Source organism: Athene cunicularia (genome assembly GCF_003259725.1).
Source record: "Athene cunicularia isolate RWA chromosome 3 unlocalized genomic scaffold, athCun1 chr3_part1, whole genome shotgun sequence".
NCBI classification, from domain to species: domain Eukaryota; kingdom Metazoa; phylum Chordata; class Aves; order Strigiformes; family Strigidae; genus Athene; species Athene cunicularia.
In genome coordinates, this window is record NW_020799097.1 from 86,656,472 (window position 1) to 86,678,833 (window position 22,362).

The window sequence follows — 22,362 nt, forward strand, 5'->3', positions numbered from 1 at the left end:
GCCAATCCGGTTTCTTGCATTGCTCATTGGACTGCGGATCAATTTCCTAGAGCCCCCCACGTGTGGCAGGACACTTGATGTCATGATGCTCTGTAGCCAGCACAGCACGCTCTTTCTCCATTTCCCAACAGGCAGCCATTGAACTGTTTTGCTTGTACATTTTCCCTAAGTATCTGCTATAGACCACTGCTGGGGAGAAAATACCACTGTAGGTAGAGCCTTCAGCTTGGTGTAATGTGGCCTCGCATCTGACATCAGGTAATTCTGCCCTGCTCTTAGTGCCCACCTTTCCCTGCTATTGTGCTTGAACTGTTGAGGTCTCCTTGTACCAGAAACTCCAGAAAACAGTGCTGCAGTTCATACATACAGATGTGTCTGCATGTTCATACATACAGATGTGTCTGCATGTTCATACATACAGATGTGTCTGCGAGAGCTGGCGGGCTGTCTCCTGGTATATGCTGCATAAACTAATGTATCATTTTATCTTAAGTCCCTCCCATTTGCAAATCTTAGTATTAGATATGTAATCGTGAGATAACATAAGCATCATCTATGTAAAAGCACATAAATTCTAATACACATGTGCCCCTTCAAAACCAGAAAATAGCTCTTGAAGACTGGGTACCCTGCACATTTTCTGATTGTCCATCAGTGATGTCATTACTTTGTCAGAAATCCCAATAAATGTAAAGGTCTGACCTTTTCCCCCCAGATAATTTCCTTTTCATAATAGCAAGAAGACCCAACCAAGCAGTGAATTTCTGTGAGGATTATTGCACTTCTTGGGTGGCTGATATGACTTGGCCTCTGGCATCAAGCCATGCTTACGTACTCCAGAAATGCACTGCATTTCATAGGTTATTGCTTGCATATTACTGCCGGGCAAGTGAACGCTCCATACGCTGGAACAAATTCAAACGCCTTGAAAGGAGATATCTTCCTCAGTGTTGGCATTCATGTGCTGTGGCTGTAAATTACGCCCAGAGTGTTCATTTTCTTTTTAAATGTGTTCTCATCTCATAATAATTAATGGTGTCAAGTTACTGGTGTGAAAAAAGCCTGGCTTTACAACAACGATGGATTAATGAAATAACAGTCATGGCTGGAGTAGCAGCAATAAATTGTTAGACAGGAGTGACACACCTGAAGCGATACTTTCAAAGGCCTTAAATTATTTATGTTTCAATGTTTCTCACAAATATTTGGTTTTTGTGAACATTTGTATCTGTGTTAAAAATGGAAGTCAGCAGCTCTTCAAGAAAGATGAGCGTGGGGAAATGGGGCACTCATGCTTTCCAAGACATCCTTCTCCCCCCCAGGGATGACCTCCTAATTCAGAAGTCATCAGAACTTTGTTATTTGGGGAAGTGAAATCCAAACCCCACAGGCTCAGAAGGGTCTAGAAACCACACCACTGAGCTCACAGGTCCAAATCTCTCCCTGCACTTCAACCAGTATGAAGTGAGAAAATCTTGAAGCAGTCAAAATGGGGAGAAAACAGAGTAAGCAATTTCCACATAGATACACTTTTGATTAAATTTTTTATTCAATCCATTTTAATATTCAATATTATAACATATGAAATGCAAGAAGAAGAGGGACAGAGCCCTGTGGATTTATTAGGAGGGAGGAAAATCTAATTTAGAACACTGGGAAACTTATTTGATGTCACAGAGCACTGGATCAGGCTTTTGGAAACTACACCTAAGGGCAAGGCAAAGGGAAAAAAAAAATATTCTCTTTACTTATAATGTGACTGACATGAGATCCTTAATTGCTGGCATAAACTGGTATGAATAACGGACTGCTCATATCAATGGTATTATATCACTTTGTAACTGATGAAGGGTCTCTATGCATTTCCCAATACATATTATCAATTACATGTTGTAAATTGATAATTAGGTCTTGTCAATTAGACTGTGTGGTAGGAAACAAAAATCCTCTGAAAATTGCAGATATTCCTCCAAACATCAACTCAATTCAGATCATACAGCAAAACTAATAAACACCAAACATTTTTGTAAAGCAAGTAGGTCCTAATGAAAAGACACCAAAATCATCAAGAAGCTTCCCAATGCAATAGGAAGCATTTGATTTCCTTTCTCCTTGAATAATCTGTTTTCCAGGCTAGAGGTTATCTTCACTGTGTTCTCATGATGGCCTCACACTGTTCCTTTATTTCCATCAAGGCTTGCATCAGGCTGTGATCTGTCCCATGGGTCACCTTCATAATATTATAGGCCTTAAGGAGTGAACAGAAAGGGACACATTAGTCATTGTGCAGACCATGCAAAGGCATTGGTCCCTGTAGTGGGGCAGGGATATAAGTACTGGTCCTCAAGTGGTTGGCAGCAGGCGGCTTGAATGCACGGCATAGTAGAAATAGGAGTGAATCATTCCAAAGTGTATAATGATTTGTCCCTGACAAAGGAAGAGGCACTGACACATTATTCTTAGGAGTTAAAGGTCATGAATATGTTTCACAGATGGATGTTTGGAATAGTAGAGGAAGATACTTTTGCATTGAGGCATGAAGGCCATTTTAAGATTGGTCAACTACAGCACCCAAGGTTTTGATACATTATTTAAAAGACAACTGTGACGTTCATGATGTTAGTAGCCTCAAAGTCCTGTAAATAAAAATGGATTAATGTTTAACCAATGGAATAAAATGCCTTAACTGCATCAGGAGAAACTATACATAACATCAAACAAATGACTAAATTAATAGTTTCACTCTAAAAAGGCATGCAGGGGAATGGGTCTTTGCTGCTTTTCCCAAGGATTATTTTCTCTGTGTGCTTGTCCTCTTCTATTGCTAGGCCAATTTGTGTTTGCTGATATTGCCAGTAGTGTTGCTGATTCCCTGCCACAAATATGTCTGAAATGGTCTTTGCCCAACTCATGTTTAGATCACCATTTTTCATATGACATTTCTTCTTCCTCCTTCTATTAAATTCCTTCTGCAAGGAGAGAAGTACCAGATGGAAATGGACTCAGCACTTCTGAAGAAAGAACATGGGAACAAGAAAAGACATCAGAGATTTTTCTTCATCCCAAACTGAGGAATTGTCAAAGCCTAAATGCAACTTGTGTTTCAATGGGCTCCCGATCCAGTCAGCTGACAAAATTCAGCTAAATCAGCTTTGGATTGCAGAAAAAGGATCTATTTGGAAACAAATCCTGAGAAAGGGCCTCGTTTAAATTGGAAAGATAAAAAACATACAATTTGGTGGAATGAGTGAAAGCCTACTTCCAAATTCTAGAGACTGGCAAGCATACGGAAATTCTAGCACAGTTTACTTTTGCTTCAAATTTAGATAATTTTTAAAAGAAGAAAGAGGCAGCAAAAGATTTAAAGAACAAGCTGAAATAGCAGTCAAAGTGTACAAGGAGCTCTAAAAAGAGTCAGATATGTTCTGAGCTACCACAATGCCCTACTACTAGTGGTAAAATACGCAGTTACACAGAACAATGGAAATGCTTTCATCACCATTAGAAATGCTTAAGAAATGTGAAATAAAATCAGAAATCCTCAATTTTTGCATATTCCTATTTTAGCAGAAATAGAAAGCTCATCATGTTTTTGCAAAATATTTGGAAGTAAGTCATAATTATACTCCCCGAAAAGACTACCTCAATTGTTCTTAGTGTTCTGTTTTTCCAAATTTAACATATTAGGGAAATATTATAAAGAATGTATCATAGAAGTATTTGAACATAGTGGAGTGTGAAATATCAAGGTGTACAAGACCTTCTTTTAAAAATAATAATAATAATTGAAAGATTAGTGTAAAAAGCAAGAATAAGAGCCAGTCCTTCCCTGGCAGAGACGGTGGGGTGAAGACAGATGACCTCTTGCATGGTATAGGAATCCCTGGATGCAGCAGAGCAGGATAGCTGCAGGTGGGATCCCATGTGGTTGCAGTGCAGCAACACGTAGCTGTACCCAGGCTAACTAGGAAGGGACAGAATCACCCTAGAGCAAAGTGGCCAAGTGAATTGGCCATGGATCCAGACACACTTGGTGTGCAGTGTTTGCATGCCCTGGCCACAAAAGCAGATGGATTTATGGTGAATGACCTGTGCAAAGAGCTGTGCTTTTGGATACATCCGAGTCGTAGTCCTGGGGCAGCTGACATTGATCTTCAGCCCACTTATGGGACAGAGGTCAGGCTAGCAGTGATGGACCTGGACATCCTGATGCACAGCCAGAGATGTCCATACAAATACACCTCTGTTAAAAGGCAAAAATCCTTAATATCAAACCTGATCTTGCTACCACTGCTGACTTCTCTCTCACCTCCAACCTTTCCTTTCCATTGCCTTTCTTTCCTCAGTATGGCAGATAAAATGCACCCAGTCTTTATCTTTTTGTTTCCTCAGAGAGAAAATAATTTTCATGCAATGTACTGTCTCACACACTGCAGTACGAGTCAGAACCAGCTGCACTGAAGTTAGAATAGCAATGACTTCTGTAATCTCCAGATTAAACTAGCATTAAGTTATGTAGCTGTTTTTGCAAAGGTCAGTGTGAAACGGCATAATTTCACCTCCAACGCAAGAAATTGCTTTACTGGGTAGAAGCAGGAACACGCAGGCTGTCTGAACAGTCCCCCGCTCTCCTAAATCGCACAGCTAACCAGCAGAGTTGAGGCTGAGCAGAGTCGTGAGGTCTGTGTGGCCTTCCTCTCAGCTAAAAGAACAAATCTAATTAAGAAAAACTATAGTAATCACAAGACAGCAACACAGGCCACAGTGTCATCAACCACACACTGTCTCCCTGAAGAAAATAAAACCCATTAGATTAGTGGTATGGCTGTTGCTCCATGAATGCAAATGAAATGCAGCACAGTCATTTGTGCCTGATTTGCATGGGGATGGGACAGGATGCTCATCACCACAGCTGCAGGGAACTGTGTGCAGATGCAGGACGGCACCGCTCCATCACGGGGCAAGCAGGAAAGCAAATGGCCACGTGCCAAAATGGCAGGAAGCGAAGGCTAGCATTTCAGAGGGAGTATCTGTGTTTTTCCAGGCATAGGAAAACCAAAAGTTGTCACAGTTACTATCAACCATAGCTAGTAAACAATTCAGTGTTTGAAGCAAACACCTAGAAAAAGGAGATTTCTTCAGTGTTGCTGTGACATCTAGGAGGAATTTTACCTGTTTGTGTGCTTTTTGCTTCCACACCAGGGATTACAGTAAGGGAAACGATATTGTACCTACTACAGGCCTTCATGAGGCAAGACAGCCATGCCAATCAGCTGATGGGAGGATAAAGGTGCTCGGGCCACCCTTCCAGCCAAGTGCAGCATCTACGGGGAAACTGGCCAGTCAGTGTCAGACGTGTGCATCCTCCTGCTTGCCAGCCCTGTCCCCACCAGCCATCACAGTGGCTGGGACAACTGCCCCGCTCAGGAAGGTGTGTGGGCATGGGCAGACACTGACGCCACCGCAGCCCAGAGGATGGAGCAGCAGCCAAGACAACGCTATGCAGCACTTACCATTTCACCTCGAGGAGATGATGCTCACAAATGAAGTCATCTCCTTGCATCCAAGCCTTCCCCTCTGCACCCTGCTTGTCCTCCCAAACCAAGTCCAGCTCCACTCAGGTTGTGGTCAACCAAATGGGTGAGCCTATAGTGCCTTGAAGGTAACAAATGACACCTAACAAACATTTATGCTAATGACTGCACCTCAGGACAAATCTATACACTTACTAGGGGCTCCTGAGAGCTCCAGAGATGCAGACCCATCCTGGGCTCCTGCAGGAGTGCTGCTTCCCTGTTAAGAAGCTTTTATCTTCACAAGACATCTTGTTCCAACTTTTGTTATTGCTGCTTTTTACAGTCATTCCAGACTCTTTAAATTAGGTTTGTCATACTGGGCTCCAGCTATGGTCTTTTGCTGACAAATGTTTTCCCAATCTATAATTCTGTTTGTCTTCCCACCATTACATCTTTCATATATATATGCATATAAATTTTAAAATAATACTTTGGTTGTACAATAACCAAGGGTTACCTTCAGGTTTTATTTCAGAAGAGGAGTATTGCCTCTCTAAAACACTTCTGTTTCCAAAACCTGGCAGATTAGATTCTGCAGGGTCTAATATACTTTTAGGGGATGATTTCATTTTAATGGGTAATGCAAAGCTCTCGACATTATTTAAGCTCTCTTTGGGGGCGCAGGGCAGAGAGCTAAACCCAATAGGCACTAAGAGTAAGGTGATTATAGTGATTCATTTTCAGGTGGCACGGAGAGCAGCAGTAAGGGCTGGACTGCAGAGCTGTGTATGAAGACCTACTGGTCTTAACAATGCATCTGATGCAGAGAGGCTGTCAAACCCCAGCAGCTTTGAGGCTGTGCCTGATTAAACAGGATTTATATGAGTGAGGAGAATTTCACTCAGATCTCAATTCCTCTGCACCTTCCACATCCTTCTCCTTAATGCCACACTGAAATTAGTCTGACGAGGGTTCCAACAGAGTGCTATTCAGTGTCAGAGTGTATTAAGAAGAGTAATGAAGCAGAGAAGGTAATCGAGTTTCTGCTCTGAGCATGTGGCATGCTCTGTTGACACATCTAATCACAAAGGGCCGAACTGTGTTATCATAAAACTCTAGGACATTATCTGAGTTATACTAGGAATCACATCCTTTACTCACAACAAACTGGGAATTATATCCTGTTCTAATTTGTTCCAGCATAGACAGAAATTAAGGGAATCAGTTTCAGATCTCATTCAAGGAAGCGTTGTGGCCTATGCTTACAAGTTGCATGGGGAAAGAGGATGGCAAGAAGCTTTTCCTCTTCTCAGCTGTGCTCTCAGAGAGTGGGAGTTAAGTCTCTCCCTGTCTCACATGTGGAGGAAAAAGGGGAGACTGAACAGGGAATAGGCAAAACCACAACAGGATTGTAAATGGTTCTGCATGTCAGCTGTAAAGCACTTACTGTGTCCTTGTGGACCACTGATGGCTTGGAGACCACAGTTAGAGATGCACTGAGGTATGGCATAATGGTAAGCAGCACCTTATTCTTTCCTTTTCAGGGAAAGAGGAGACTGCAGCTTGAAAAAAAATTTTCTGTGTTAGGCATGCTCAGTATTCAAAGGATAATACAGTAGCAATCTGTCTTGCAATAGGCAACTTCTTTACTAAAAACATAAAAAGCCCCATCACAACTTTCAGCTTCACTGATGAGCAGAATTCAGATGTCTCTAGGGGAATTCACTCCAGTTTAATTTAATGCAGTATCATATTAGAAATGCAATTAGAAGAATGCCTGTTGATATATTGCAGCAGTATCAATGAAAACAGAAGCTCCTCTGACTGGGGTCTCACTCCACCTGCTAAAAAGTAAAGTCTGAATGTTTGGAAATTCTAAGTATTATGGGGGAAATAACAGAGCAGATTACCTGGCATATGACAGATATATGACTTCTGAATAATGCATGGAAAATAGAATTGATTACTCTTCCATCTGCTTTTTAATGACCAGAATTGGCCATAATTTAAATTAAATTTATCAAGTGAAGGTTTAAGTTACCAAGACTTAGTAAGACTGGCATTGTATTAAATACTAATTTATTGTTTCAACATGTGGAAATTATCAGTTATTCAGCTTGCATATTTAATCAGATGTTAAAACCAAATAGATACAGGGTTTGGAAAATGTAAGTACAAACCACTAAATTATCCAGAGAGTCATGTCTGGTATTAACTTTAAGGGGGATCCAGGCAGGAGCAGAAACTACTTCTCCACCCACTCCCAGTGCAGACACACTCATCCCCTTCTATCCCAGGCAGCTCTCCTAACTCCTTGCCACAAGACCAGCTCTTCACATAGCAGGGGCGTTAAACAGAGGAAACATACAGCCAACTTCTGCACCTCTCTCCATCACTGTGCCAACACTGGGGCCTGCTCCTGCCCAGCAGCAACAGGCAGGTAGCTGGGCCAGGTGGCTTTCTGCAGCACCCAGCGATGGCAGTGAGGAGGCTGTGTCAGGCACTGCAGGTGGGCCGAGCAATGAGAGGGGGAAGCACACGGAGCATGGACTGTCTTCAGGCTGAGCTGGCTACAGGACAGTCAAGGGGAACTGGAGGCAGCATGTCTTCCAGGGGAAGAAAAGCACCCAAGCAGTGGTTGAGGGCTTGAGACTGGAAGCGAGAGCGTAAGTCCTGAGGATATGTTGCACATGGAAGGGGAATCTTCAATATATTTAAGATTATACTAACAGCAATGTAACAACAGGACAAGTAGAGCCCGGGGTAGGAGGAAATTAATCTAGAAGTCAGCTCAGGTACAAGAGGGATGGCTTAAAACTGAAATGTAACTAGCAAAGCACCAGCTGCAAAACCCGATCGAAGAGAAAAATGATGAATGATATAGGAATAGGAGGGATCAAGAAGCATGCCTGTTGATTTGAGTGTGACTCATAATAAAACACAGGCATGGAAGACAAAGTTCTCCAATCTGAAATCACAGATCTCTGATAGGGAATAAGAAGAGTAGAAACTGCAGTTCTGCTCCTGTTCTTTCAGTGCTCCCAGATTCACTTTGCTACAATAAGAAGGAGAGTATGAGGCACTGAGATATTTTTATCTCTTCAGATCTAATAGTAATTTTTCATCCAGGCACATCTGAGCTATTGAACTTTAATTAGCAGTGACTGATACTGGAGGAAGTAAGTGCCTGAAACACTGAGCAACAGTGACCCATCACCACACTCAGCTGCAGCCTAGGGAAACACCACTGATGGAAAAAGTGGTGACAAATATCCAAAGGCACAAGGTACAGTCAGAGCAGAAAGGGGGGGGGGGGACGACGGGGACGACGACACAGGACAGGTTTGGGGGAAGTGAGGGTGAGGGACAGCGAAGAAACAATTCACAACACTGACCTGTTTCAAGGTCTCCAGTGCTTGAGGAAACATGCCTTGACTGTACTGCAGTTTGCCCACTCGCATCAGCTGGACAGCCCTCAGCGGATGGAAACCAGGATAATACAGTCTGCAGAGAAAAAGGAGGAAAATGTGTCACTGTCAGCTCTCACCTTCACAGTCACTGCCTCTGCAGAGAGCTATTAGGGTGGGACTGCAAAGTCATTGTGAATGTTAATAAGGTACTCAGAGAAAATTAGCTGCACTACTGAGAAGCATGAAATACTGAGGGGAATTAGCAAATTATTACTCTCCATCTCAGAGGAATGCCTTTAACATTATTCTGTTAGAAAGTGACAGGAGTTGGATTATTGAATTCGCTACTGTTGGATAATACAATAGCATTTACTGTACTTAGTGTTGCAAACAGAGTTCGTTCACAATCTTAGGTCTCTTGAGAGATAGAATTTTAAAAGGAAGCATCAGCAGGGGGAAGCCAGTCCTGGATCCTCCAAGATGAAGTGGAGGGACCGGAGGGAAAGCAGGTATGTAACACTGAGGGCACCATTTCTGAGGGTTTGCTTGCTTCTCTCTGTTGCAGAAAGAACTGGTGCTGCACGGTCAAGGAAACACCTCAGACTTGGCTTGTGCATCTAGACAAGGTATTTGATAGTGTGAGGATACAGTCCTGTTCTTAATTAATTTCACAGAAGCAGAGGTTTTCCATCAACCTCATTGGAGTTAGTAAAAACAGAACTATGCTCTCTTTATTCCTAGGAAGTAGATGGAGAGCAATGTAATCATTAATTCGTCTCGAGATGCTCTTGAAATGTCCATGTTTTCATGGTAGCCACTCCATATTTCCAAATCCTGCCAGTCCTATATCCTGGATGTGGAGAGCACGACATCTCAGAAGAGCAACCTGGGGGCTGCAGAAAGCAGTGGACATGGCTTGACTAGAATTGACCAGCAGGAAACACAAGGTGAAGGGGGCACACCTCGAAGTTAAGTAAGTCTTAGATATTTTTTGACTAACAACACAAATGAAAGAATAAAAGCCTTAAGCATGACTCACTGAAGACAAACATTCTATTTGATCAAAAGGCATTTTATTTCCTCAAGCACACCACTGGTGTCTAAAAAAATACAGATTTGTCAGATAAGCTTCACCAAACCTATGATCATCAGACTTCAGTGGAATTGCTAATGAATGATACCACTGCAGTCAGAAACTTAAATCTGCATGAATATGATTAAATGCATGCCAAGACATTAAAGGATGTAAATTTGTACAATGTATAGGAATGTTCTCATAAATCTGCGTGCAAATGAATGAGTTATCTTTCTCCATTATTTTTCACTAATGAAATTACAAACACGATTAATGCAAACAAGTAATCGTTTAAAGGGCTGTGTATCTAACTGTCCTTACAAATCTCAAATGAAGACGTGCAAACATCATGGAAATGTTTTCACACCCAAACCCCATTTTTCTTCTGATTCCACACAGTTTCAGTGAAGACATACAGAAACACATGGGAAGCATGCCTGTCACGATCTCAGGAGCAACAGCTCTTGATCTACCAAAGCTGCTCATGAAGCAGCAGAAACCAGCTCCTCAATGAGAATAATCCACCCTGAATTGCCACAAGCACCACCTGTTCAGACCCCTTGTGGGCTGCAGTTCAAAAAGGCTGGAGAGCCAGCAGATGAGAGAGAATAAAAACGACAGCATTTAGCTCAGTCCAAACTGACCACTCAGGAACTTGAATGATCTGATTAAAGAAAAACTGGAAATTTAACAGTAGGTTTATTTTTAGATTTTAGTTTTGCTTATTATATCAATTAACATGATGATATTTGCTACTAGTTAAATAGGGAGAAAACACAGCTAAGTCAGATATTTTGGTGTGAATTAGTGAGGAGTAAGAGAAATTGCAGCACTAACATGGCACAAAGGGGAGTAGTTAGTACATGAACAACTTTGTAAAAATTGCAAAAAAAAGATGCCTGTATGATTGCGTACTTCTGCCCTCACCTGTGACTGCTGTAAAGGAAGGAGTAAAAAGTTCATTCCGTCTCCTCTGGGCCACCAAAATGCCAGGAAGCCTGGGACAAGGATCATGGCCACAGAAGAAGGTGCTAGGGAGGCAAAGACTTTTTGCACGAGATGCCAAATCAGCTTTGCAGTCCCCACTAGACTCTCTCTCTGCTGTATCCTGACAGCTGTGATTCTCTTCCCACCGCTCCTCACAGTCTCTTCACATCTTCATTCTACACCTTTACCCGTCATCCTTTCAACCATCTTTTTAAGGACTCTTCTTTTCCTTCCCCTCATGAATAACCAGCCCCATCCAAAGTACCAACACAAACAGGGAACTTGGGTCCTGCCTCACCTGCAGCCACCACAGGGATGGCAGCTCATGTAGACAAATCCAAGCTACGCTTTTGTTCAGCAATGTGGTGCCTGCTAAACTTCATGCAGGTCCATCAGAATTCAGAATCTGCCCCTCCATGCAAACAGGTTTGTTGCTATAGATCATACCTTCACTTGCAGTCAATGAAGATTTAGGATTGTGGTACATACAGCAGCAGAGAAAACAGGCAGCAATTTAGCAATGTCAGATACCCAGCCCAGACTACTAGATATAAACTAAAGCAAGAGAAAATTTAAGATGAGGACACAGAAGGAGAAAGTGTGAAACGAAATGCCCTGTGCTCATAAATATTTACACAGCTGTTTTACTGAGCTGATTTATGCTCTGATCTTATGCATGTACATAGTTACATTTTGCAAGCCTTAAAATTGACATTTGAAACAACTGTTTCTTATCATATTCTGGAATAAATCTATTAAACTTTTGGAACACCTTTTGTGGAAGCACATCCATTGAGTGTGTTTACTAAAGAAATCCAGACAGCTTGCAGCTCTTCTGAGAGACATGTCAGTGGGAAAAATGCTGCTAACTTCTTCCACACATCCCTAGGATTCAGTATTATGAAAAACTGGCATGGCAGAAAGAACTAAGAAGCAGTATCAGGTACCTGCGAGCCAATTTATTATCCCCACGCATTGCTCTGAACAAAACAAAGTGCATAAATTTAAGAATAAGGAAGACATTTACCAGTCCAGGAACTGGTACCTAAAGACTGTCAACAAGAGACGAAGACAACTATAGAGAAATACAGGCTTTAAACGTGTTACAGCTTGGGAAGAGCAGGATTTAAATCTGAAAAGGATTTTATGAGATTTACCAGGGTCCGAGGGACAGGAAGGGGAACAGTAACATACTGAAAGCTGAAATAAAGATATTTCTGTGGAGTGATGTTTCCTGGCCCTTGGTACTGGTCAATGCCCAGTAGTTCACTTGCAAAAAGAGATTAAACTGAATACAACAACTAACAAGTAAAGCTGTGCTGTAAAAGAGAACTGTAAGAGGATGAGAAAGATCTGTACATTTTGTATCACATCTTCTGTTTATATAAGGCAGCACAGCTTTGCTCTCATCTATTACCAACAGCATCCATGCTGGCCTGTCCCTCCAACTATGCCCTCCTGCCTATCAACTGGTCCCCGCAGTTTGGTGTCATCTGCAAACCCCACAGAAGTGCCTTCTGTTGCCTTCTCCAGGTCACTGATAAAGATGTTAAGCAGGATGAGTGCCAGGACAGGCATCGAAAAAGGGTACCATCCAACAGCCATGTCCTCTCCCTCCCACTTCCCCACTCATTCCCCCCAATCAATTTTTCACCTATCTAGCTCTCTACTCACCTGGACTATAACATCAGCAATAGCGTGGCCAGCAGGGACAGGGAAGGGATCTGACCCCTGCACTTGGCACTGGTGAGGCCGCCCCTCGATTCCTGTGTTCAGTTTTGGGCCCCTCACTACAAAAATGACATTGAATGATTCAAGCGTGTCCAGAGAAGGGCAACGGAGCTGGTGCAGGGTCTGGAGCACAGGTCGTACGGGGAGTGGCTGAGGGAACTGGGGGTGTTTAGTCTGGAGAAGAGGAGGCTGAGGGGAGATCTCATTGCCCTCTACAGCTACCTGAAAGGAGGGTGCAGAGACATGGGGATGAGTCTCTTTAAGCAAGTAATAAGCAATAGGACAAGATTGCGCCTCAAATTGCGCCAGTGAAGGTTTAGACTAGATATTAGGAAGCGTTTCTTTCCAGAAGGGGTTGTTAGGCGTTGGAATGGGCTGCCCAGGGAGGTGGTGGTGTCCCCATCCCTGGAGGTGTTTAAGAGTTGGGATGACATAGCACTGAGGGATATGGTGTAGCTGGGAACTGTCAGTGTTTGGTTAATGGTTGGACTGGATGATCTTCAGAGTCTTTTCAAACCTAGATGATTCTGTGAATCTGTGGTCCTAACTTGGATGCTAACTCCCTGATCTTCCTGACCTTGCAGAGTTAATAGTGAGCAAGCTGGCCAGCTCTCCCAATGACTTTGCTGGAGGTAGCCATTGGGTCTGATGGGTTTGTAGGGGTCACACTATCTCAGGTAATCCCTGTCTTATCTCTTATTCTGGGATGTGCCTGGGAGACTTCATAGGCGAACAGTGAGGCAAAGAAGGCACTGGTTAGCTTACTATTTAAAACCTCAAATGAAAGCTATTTCCTAGTCTCCAGGTAGCTCACCAGTGTTTCACTGTTCCAGGTACCAGAGTTCCCGTATTCCATTCACGAAATACGAGGATAGCAATTTTCACTAGGCAAAGATATGGCCCATACTTTGTAAAGCAATAGCTGCTTCTAATACACCGTGAAATCAATAGTTCCTGTTTGCAATTCAGTCACAAGGTTTGCCTTGATTAACCCTCAGAGCAGTCACTGAACATATACTTTATAAAGAAAAAAATATTTTTCTTCATTCTGTATATTAGCTCTGAATCTCTCCAAGCAATCCCTTGTGTCCTCATGTAAAGAACAATGTATAAAAGACAATCCTTGACAAATTTTTGCCAGTTCCTTCTATTTCTTAATACTGTAGTTCCATAATTCTACTCAACTTATCTCTCATTACAAGGTAAATAATCAGAGCTTTTGTGTTGTCTTCAATTAAAGTCTAGTATTAAAAAAAGAGACTGCAAAATCACTGACTTTGCTGATGCCTCATATTTTAAAACAGATGCCTAACCATTCTTTGTAAATCAGTCTGTGTGGTTAACATTGACACTGCTTTCTTCAGCCTGATGTAATTAGAAGCAGGCAGGATTCATAAAACCTGAAATAAGGGTTTAAAATGGAAATGTTACAAGGCTTTTTAATACGGTGACATGTAAAAAGTGATGCTATACATAACTGTAAATTGGTTTCCAGTACCTTTTAGTGCAAGTAAATATGACAGCATAAAAGACATAAAGCAGTTTTAGGAGACACAGCATCAGAGAAGGAATTAAGAAGAGGCTCCTGGGCTTCAGAAAAGGTGGTGAGCAGAATGTAAAGAGGACAGCATCAGCCTCATGACAGAAACATACTCACTACAGCTGGTGGAAATGTTCACCACAAATATACACCCAAAAAGTTCAACCTTCTCTTCTTTCTCTGACTCATTCTTGATTTCAGAACTGCTCATTAGTTGACTACATTCATTAAAGCTGTTCACTGAACTGCAGCCTTGGAATTATTTTTACGTGGTCTAGTTATTTGTTTTTTCATCATTCAGTGATGTGAGACTGGTCATCTAATTCACATGATATTATTTCTATTCCTTGGCTGGGATGAACAATGGGTTCTAAGTATGGGAAGTATGAGAAAGAATTTTAGGACCAATTTAAGGACAAATTATGAGTTGTGATAAAAAGTACAAAACATTCGTTACCTATCAACATTTCCAGGGAGAAACCAGTTATTTCATGAATAGTCAAAGAAATCACATGCCTTGGGAAGATAAGACAGGTAAACTAACCATGACAGATCTTAAATGCCAAAGATGCTGCAGCTATTCAGTCTGATCTCCTACAGAGAATTTCACTTAGCAATTCCTGCCTCAAAACCCAAAATTTGAGGCTGAAATAGTGCTTAACAAACAATGCTTTATTTACAGAAAATAATCTTAAGAAGCTTTATACATAATTTGCTCAATTTAATATATTTTTAATAAGCATGAGCCCTGTGCAGGAGTTTTGCCTGGGATGGAACAAAGTTACAGGGTTATTTTGGAGGAAGTGGGAAAGTGATATCGATACTGGACTAAGTGACTCTGTTTTGCATGCCAAGTATTAGAAGTCTAGTTGAAATAGCTATATTAACCTGTGTATAATCTTTAGGGGTCCCTGTGAAAGCCTTCCAAGAGAATACTGGCCTGGCTTTCATGTTAATAATGTGTTTTTTCTTGGAATAATAATGGTGTTAATCTGTGATTCTTTCTGGCTTCTCTTTCTCTCTGTTTCTCCCTTTCTTTTGTTCTCTTAACAACTTCCTGTTTATCATGGATGACCAGATAAATTTAGATCAGCTCAGTACCTTACAACTCCCCTTATACCTTCTGCAGCAGCCGTGTCATTATTGGAGTAGCAGACTAAATCCTTTACCTGTGGCAGACCTGATATACTCCAGCTGCCCTGAAATGTTTATTGTCCATTTTATCTCCACATCACAGTGTCTCGTGGAGATGATCAAAACATCAGTGAACAGTTTAATGCTGCCATCACTATTTTCTATTTTCTTCCAGATTTGACCTCTCTCACTTGGATTTTGGGATCAGCTCCTCAGCACTAGTAGGGAGCTTTTTCTGGAGGTAACCACTAGTGCACTTCCCTGAAGCGTTAGAAAAAATCTTTGCCAGTGTTGAGAAGACATTATTAGTAGAAGCTTTATGCTGGAAAAGCTCTTACAAACTAAAGCAGGGAAAGTTATTTTCTGTTACTATTATATAAAACTACTAATTACACCTAAAAGACTTTTCTTCTGGTTTAACTAAATAACAGCAGAAAATCAGCGTCATTTTCTGAGCCGGTGGTCCTGGTATCAGTAGAGATGTGTAGACCTAACACCTCTGATCAGAGTTGACTTGGAAGTCCTGGCTGTACATTTTTGCAGACTAATTTACATGTGCTCTCGATCTGTATTATTGTTGTATTGGCAAAACTCTAAGTATCCCCACTATTGAAATTTTCACCAACAACCTCAACTCATGTATGAGTCTCGTCATACTAAGGACTAAAGAGCATGGCGTGACACCCTTTGTTTTGCACAGATAAGACATGGAGGCAAATTAAGTGATTTGTCCAATGTTACAAGAGAAAATCTCTGGGAAAGCTAAGAGTTGAACCTAGATCTCATTGTAACTTTAGGATGTTATTTGGTTCAGGCAGAGCCCAGTTCTTGTGTCTATGCTGTCTTGTCTGTCTGTCTGGCTCTGTCAGTCCAAATAAAAGTAAATGTAGTTTTATAGGCTTGACAGGCTTGCTGTATTTTGCAAATGAAACATAGAGACAGTAACCTTAATTTAGAAACTTTTGTGCCAGACTGCCATATTTTTTTTATTATTATTTTATTTTTTTTTTTAATTCTGTCTTCACTCAAGAAATGTCATGTTATTTCAGTGAAATAACTGCCTCTGGAAACAGTTCAGGATTTAGATATGTGAAATTATGGCTCAAAATATTTTTCATCACATCTGCATCTCATACTGTTCCACTACTATTTGTTTCAGTGATTTAACTGATGTGATCAAATAAGCAATCACACTTTTTAATAGACTGAATTCTCAAGAAATGTTAGCTATCCATCTCAGAAATCATTTCTCTCTGGCTGCTGATCATTCTGCTCTATTCCTTATGGTGATAATTTATGTCACATTAAAATGGATATTGTTCCAGATGTTGGCTCTGCCAAGATTTGAATGATAACTTCAACAAATGACGAAGTGGTATAAACTGCAATTTTCATTTTGGCTCTTGATCTGACTAACTCACCCACTTAAAGTGCTGACATTGTCTGTTTGAACTGTCCACTTCAAATGTTCTGTCTTCTTCAGGTGTTAAGAGATGCTAAGGAAAGAAGGAGTGCTCAGTCTGGGATGGAAGTAGGAAAAGATGTTATATAGATTGTCCCTGTGTCCTGAATGATCTTCAAAAGGCCTTTCAGCTCACATTTTTTTTTGTCATGAGTTCACCATCTTTACAGCTAAAGGTGGTTAGGAAGGACTGTTGCTGCAGATAGGATCAGACTGTCTCAGTCCTTGCATATCTAGAAGAGTAAGAGATTAAGGTCAATAGTTTAGTTCAAAGTATTTATAAAAAGATTTTAAAAGGCATATCGAGTATGTTGGAAGAATACTATAAAACAGAAGAACAGTAGGAAAGACACGAAAGGAAGAATGGGAAAGCTAGGTAAAGAAAACACACGTGCGAAGAGAAGTAAAATACAGAAGGAAAATGTATGCTAGAGGCACTGTAAGTTGTGACAAAGGCCTTGATGTCACCTTCCCCTTCAGCAGTGAACCTATGACTGGCTGTTGATGCTAAGAAAAATGGCCCACCTTCTGCATCTCATGCAGCTGAGAATACAACTACAAGATTGGCTGCAGATACAAGCAATGCAAGTTTAGACAACAGATTTCTCAGAGCAGATCACAGATTTACAGGTTTGCATGATCTTTATTCTTCAGCCACAGAACCAGAGAGTGACAGGAAAATGAAAAACACCTCTAGATCTCTTAAGCGAGTTGCATAGAACTTTCCTCTAATTGATTCCCTCTGCTATGATGAGTGCCCCAGTGTCAGACACACACATCTAATTGATATTAGTGTCAGTAAACTTCAGAGAGGTTGTGCAAGTGTGTGTGTACGTGTGCAAGCACAAACTGCGCAAGAAAGGATGCAGCTGGTAGTACTGGCATCACATCTTCAGTGCAAAATGTCTTCTCTCCACTCACCGCTATCTCAGATCACCTCAGAAGTCTGTTGTAATGGAAAAGATGGACAACATCACTGGTTTATGCAATAGTATCAAACTTCCTTGTTTCCTTTTCTACTGGATCTCCAGATAATTCTCCAGAGAAACTGTCAGGTGCAGTGCTATGACACTTTCTCTTTAGAGGGATGATTACTAATATCAATTTCAGACAGCATGGCTGAAATCTGGAGACATAGTAATTTTTCTCATGACAGCTGTGGGTCAGGAAAGAATCAAAGCAGCATGTTCTTTGGCTGGATTTCTGTCATTTTCCACTTCTGGGGACTAGAGAGTTATCGTGGGGTTTTTTGGTGGTTTTTTTTTGTTTGTTTGTTTTGTTTTGTTTTGTTTTGTTTTGTTTTTGTACACATAGGTCAGTGGTTTAGTAAGCGTTTATATATACAGTGATGGGTTCTGAGGTAAGCTGTATAATTTGGGAAGTAGATCTTGGAGTTATAATGGATATTTCTGTGAAAATATTAGCTCTGTGAACATTATGGTCAAAAAAGCAAAACAAATCTTAGAATATTTTTAGGAAAAGAAAACAGAGAAGTGCTGTAAAAGTACATCATTCCCCTACATCTTGGGTATTGCATGTAATTCTGATTCTGTCTTCTCAAAAAAGTTCAGCAGAAAGGTATAGACAGGGGTGAAGAGAACAGTTAGAGGCAATGGGGGAGGAAATAAATAGAATAGGACAAGCCTGCAAAAGAAAGGATTGTGGAAGGACTTGATGATCTACAGAATCACAAAAAGTATGGAAAGTCAAATGAGGAATGATCACTGTTTCTTATAATTCCCTGAATATATCAGACAAAACCAACAACTGGCAGGTTCAAAACAAATAAAAAGGTGTTCCATCTCACTCAGACACTAGCTGAACCATCAACACAGTACCTCAAGGGCCAGTTAGTTTTTGATCAAAAAGAAAATGGATAGCCAAGTCCAGGTTCATATTTTCTTCTTCCATGACTACATCAATTGGCATGTTACAGTCACCCTATGATCACCAAATCTTCTTTCCTGCCTGCTATTTCCAAATGATAAGCTTCCAGTTTAGAACAGGTGAAAGACTGTGAAAGGACTCACAGTTATCTTCCTTTTTTTTTTTTTTTTGGTATCTCCCCAAACCTGCCTCTTTCTCACCCAGTTTCTTATCCATCTTATCATTTTTGTGTAAATGACCAACCAGAAAGACAGTAATTCTGTAACATTCCATTACATTCTTCATTGAAGCTTAGATCTGTGGAATTTTCCTTCATTTAGATTATATTGTCTTATCAAAACCAGTCTTGCATGATAAATTTTTAGCAAATCTACACTGGTTGGTTTTTTTTTTTAAGCATTTTCATTCTTTTAACTTTTTTTTTTTCCCTTGACAATTTGCCCTAAATATGCAAAGTGATGGCCCTCTAGTTCGCCCTTCTAATGTACTATGGGTACTTCAATTTTCAGTGTCAGCTCTGATGTGAGGATGCTCTCTGAGCACCACTTTTATTTTGGAAGTGCAGCGTACCCTGTCCATAGCTAACAGTGAAGCTAAGTTAATGCAGAAAGGAATTTACTCTGCATCCAGTTAGCAAGATGGTCATTTTTGCTTTGTGTTATCTTGTGCCATTTTTGTTCCCCAAGTAAACACTTCCATATCTGCACTAACTTCCACAGTGGCATTGTGTTACCAACAGTTTCATGCTAATAGTAATATGGGGGTTATGGAAAAAAAGTGAGACCAGGCATCTCTCCTTTGCCCCACAGTCTTTATATCAGCAAGATGCTGGTTCACTGTCATCCCAACAGCAGACATCGGAAGCAGCTCAAAGTCTACAGACTTCTGACTTGGCTGGGCAGCTTTTGAACCTGATGATACTAATCTCACTGTTCTGTCAATGTCTAAATGGCTCATCCCCTCATTTTTGGCCACACAGCTGCCTTCCAGACTCACCTCATTTACAACTTTTTTGCTTTTACCCATAGTGTTGTCTCCTTTCAAAGTTTGTCAGGCCTGTCCTTTACCAGCTTTCATTTCAGTTTTCCTTGCTTCTTGGGTACTTACTGTCAATAATAATAGTAAGAATAACAGCTTAATTAGCATTTGCAAAATTTAGTGAGGTTCTTATGCATAACTTGTTACGAGCATGTCTGAACAGGAACTCAATTGCCTGATGTTAGATATCTCATTTAGACATCTACCCTTACCTCTCATGTGTCTGCTTTTCCATCTTTAAGATGAGAATACTGATCTGTTCAGTGGAGCTGCTATGCGGGCTAGATTCAGTCATGTTTGTGAAGAGTTTTGAGACTTTAGTGGGAAGATTCTGCAGAAGTTCAAAATATTAGCACTAGTTTGGAAGAAAACTACAAACCCTTGTTAAGCTGCATGGTTTAAATGTGATAGCTAAACAAGACCATCTGTCTGAACTGGAGAACGCTTAACTTCCATCCAGTTGCTCAGCTGGCTAGAAAATTTCTTGCATGACCCAAAAGGCATGTAAATTGCTCCAGAGTTTCCTAGGAAAGAAAAGGGAGGGGGGAAGTAGCATTCTTTACCGAAAAAAAGGAGACCTACTATGAACTTTATGAACAACAATCACAAGCAATAATCTCTCCCAGTCTCTAAAGTGCTGCCTGAAATGCTGGCTGAATATAAAGGAGAGATTTTTTCAGGTAACACCACTATGCCTCTTCACGGCATGGAAAATGGTGTGCAATACTTCAAACGACCAAGGCATGCTTGAACTCTCTGTTTGAAATTGAAAGTAGTATGTTCACCAAGCAAGCATTTTTCAAGCAAAGCCGTGTTTGCTGTACACCTTGATTAATGAGTACTTTTGTACCTTGGCAGAACAGGCAGGGGGTAAAAAAAATTTAAGAGAAGATTGCTTGAACAAGAAATAGATCCATGAAATTAATATCTCAGTTCATATAAAGTAAAGCAATCCTCAAGATTTCATGCTTTACATGGTATCTCATATCAGTAGCTAGTTTAGTCTGTGAGCTACTGTCTCGAATGGTTAAATCCAACATGCATGTTGCAGATAGCAGAACATTTCAGGACACTTTCCACTGATGTAAACCAGTACAATGCCACCCATTTTAATACTTGATGCATAGACTGTCACAATTATATCACCTTTTGCTAGCACAGGGAACACCATGCTTCTAAGAGCTGTAAAACAATGTTAATGTCAGCATCACAGAATCAAAACCAAGTTTCCAGAACATCGCTCAGAATGCATAGTAGTTTGTATTACAAGATTTTTGGCTCAGTTTTTGTTCAAATGTTGCTTTCATCCTACAGTACTCTCTGTGACAGAAAGCAAAGTTTTATTCCCAGATTTTAGTTCAAAATTATTTGTAATCTCAAATCACCATTTTGTAATCATATGTTGTCCTAAAAGATTCTGAGGTTTTATAAAATTATACCTAGCTATAGTTACAGGGCCCAGACACTCAGAGCTTGTTTAGAGTTGTGTTGAGACAGGAGTATAAAAGATACTCTCCAATAGGCATTTTGAATAGAATTTCCTCAGTATGAGGTTTTGGATTGCATTTCTAGATTAAGTCATTAGACGTTTGTGTCTTGACATGACAAGGATATATTTCTATAGGCAAGATAAGGGATGAACAATTCATTTAAGCTAAAGTGCAATGCATTTAGAGACCTACTGAATAAAACTCCTGAGTAGAAACAGAAACAAAGGGTTCCCAGACTGAAAATATAGGGCATGATACACAGCAACCCAGTTTCCAAAGAATTATCTGTTTTTTTCTTCCACTTACTCCACTCCCACTACTACATAAAAATAGATGATGGGTCTTTTGGAAGGATAATGTTTTCTCCAACCGTGGGAACTCCAGCCCCTGTGAGGAGAGCCATGGAAGGGTGGCTGCCTCGCTGGACCAGACCACAAGTGTAGTGGCTGAACATGACACTGAAGAATATGGCCATGAGCCCACCATAGGAAGAAAAAAAAAAAAAAGAGGAAAAAAAAATATCCACAAAAACCCCTGGAAGCTGCACAGGAAATCCTGTGGAGTTACTTGACAGAGACCTGATCAGTCCAGTCCTCACAATGGTACTTGCTCAGGCACCAGTGGAGGCACAGACATTTCATGTCCAACCTCCTTTCCTTAGAGACTGCAGGTAGATATCCCATTGGTGCACCACACTTCTGGCAGGAATCCTCTGAAGCGATGTGATGTTTATCTTGCACCCCATTCACTGAGGGCAGTGGGCACAAAGGAAGAGCTACAACTGCACTATTATGCCTAAAGCACATGAATAAATGGCTTATAGCCATCTAAAATTACAAAACAGTGAGCAACCACATTTCTCTCTCAGTCAGTTGTGTGGAGGCAATTAGCACATTGATTTATGGATGAGTGGAGGAGGGGAAATGAGCAAAAGAAACACATGTGGACTCTATCAAGTACTATTTTTTTCTAGCAAATGTTAGTTATGTCCCACTGAGCTAAAGAAAGACTCTGTAATACTTGGCTCACAGTTTCCAGTAGACAATTTCTGCACAGTGAGACAAGGTTCGCAGTTCTAGCTCAGAAATAATA

At 40.8% G+C, this 22,362-nt stretch overlaps 1 protein-coding gene across 1 annotated transcript in view; it reads right to left on the minus strand.

The window, feature by feature from the left end:
* Window positions 1-1,533: 1,533 nt before the first annotated feature.
* SMYD3 (SET and MYND domain containing 3) overlaps window positions 1,534-22,362 on the minus strand; it is a 374,780-nt gene continuing 353,951 nt past the window's right edge. Inside the window, exons 11-12 of the mRNA XM_026844592.1 lie at window positions 8,912-9,020; window positions 1,534-2,248 (exon numbers count right to left, since the gene is read on the minus strand). Of these exons, the coding sequence (XP_026700393.1) occupies window positions 2,147-2,248; window positions 8,912-9,020 (211 nt within the window). The 3' untranslated portion in view covers window positions 1,534-2,146. The remainder of the gene's footprint in view (window positions 2,249-8,911; window positions 9,021-22,362) is intronic.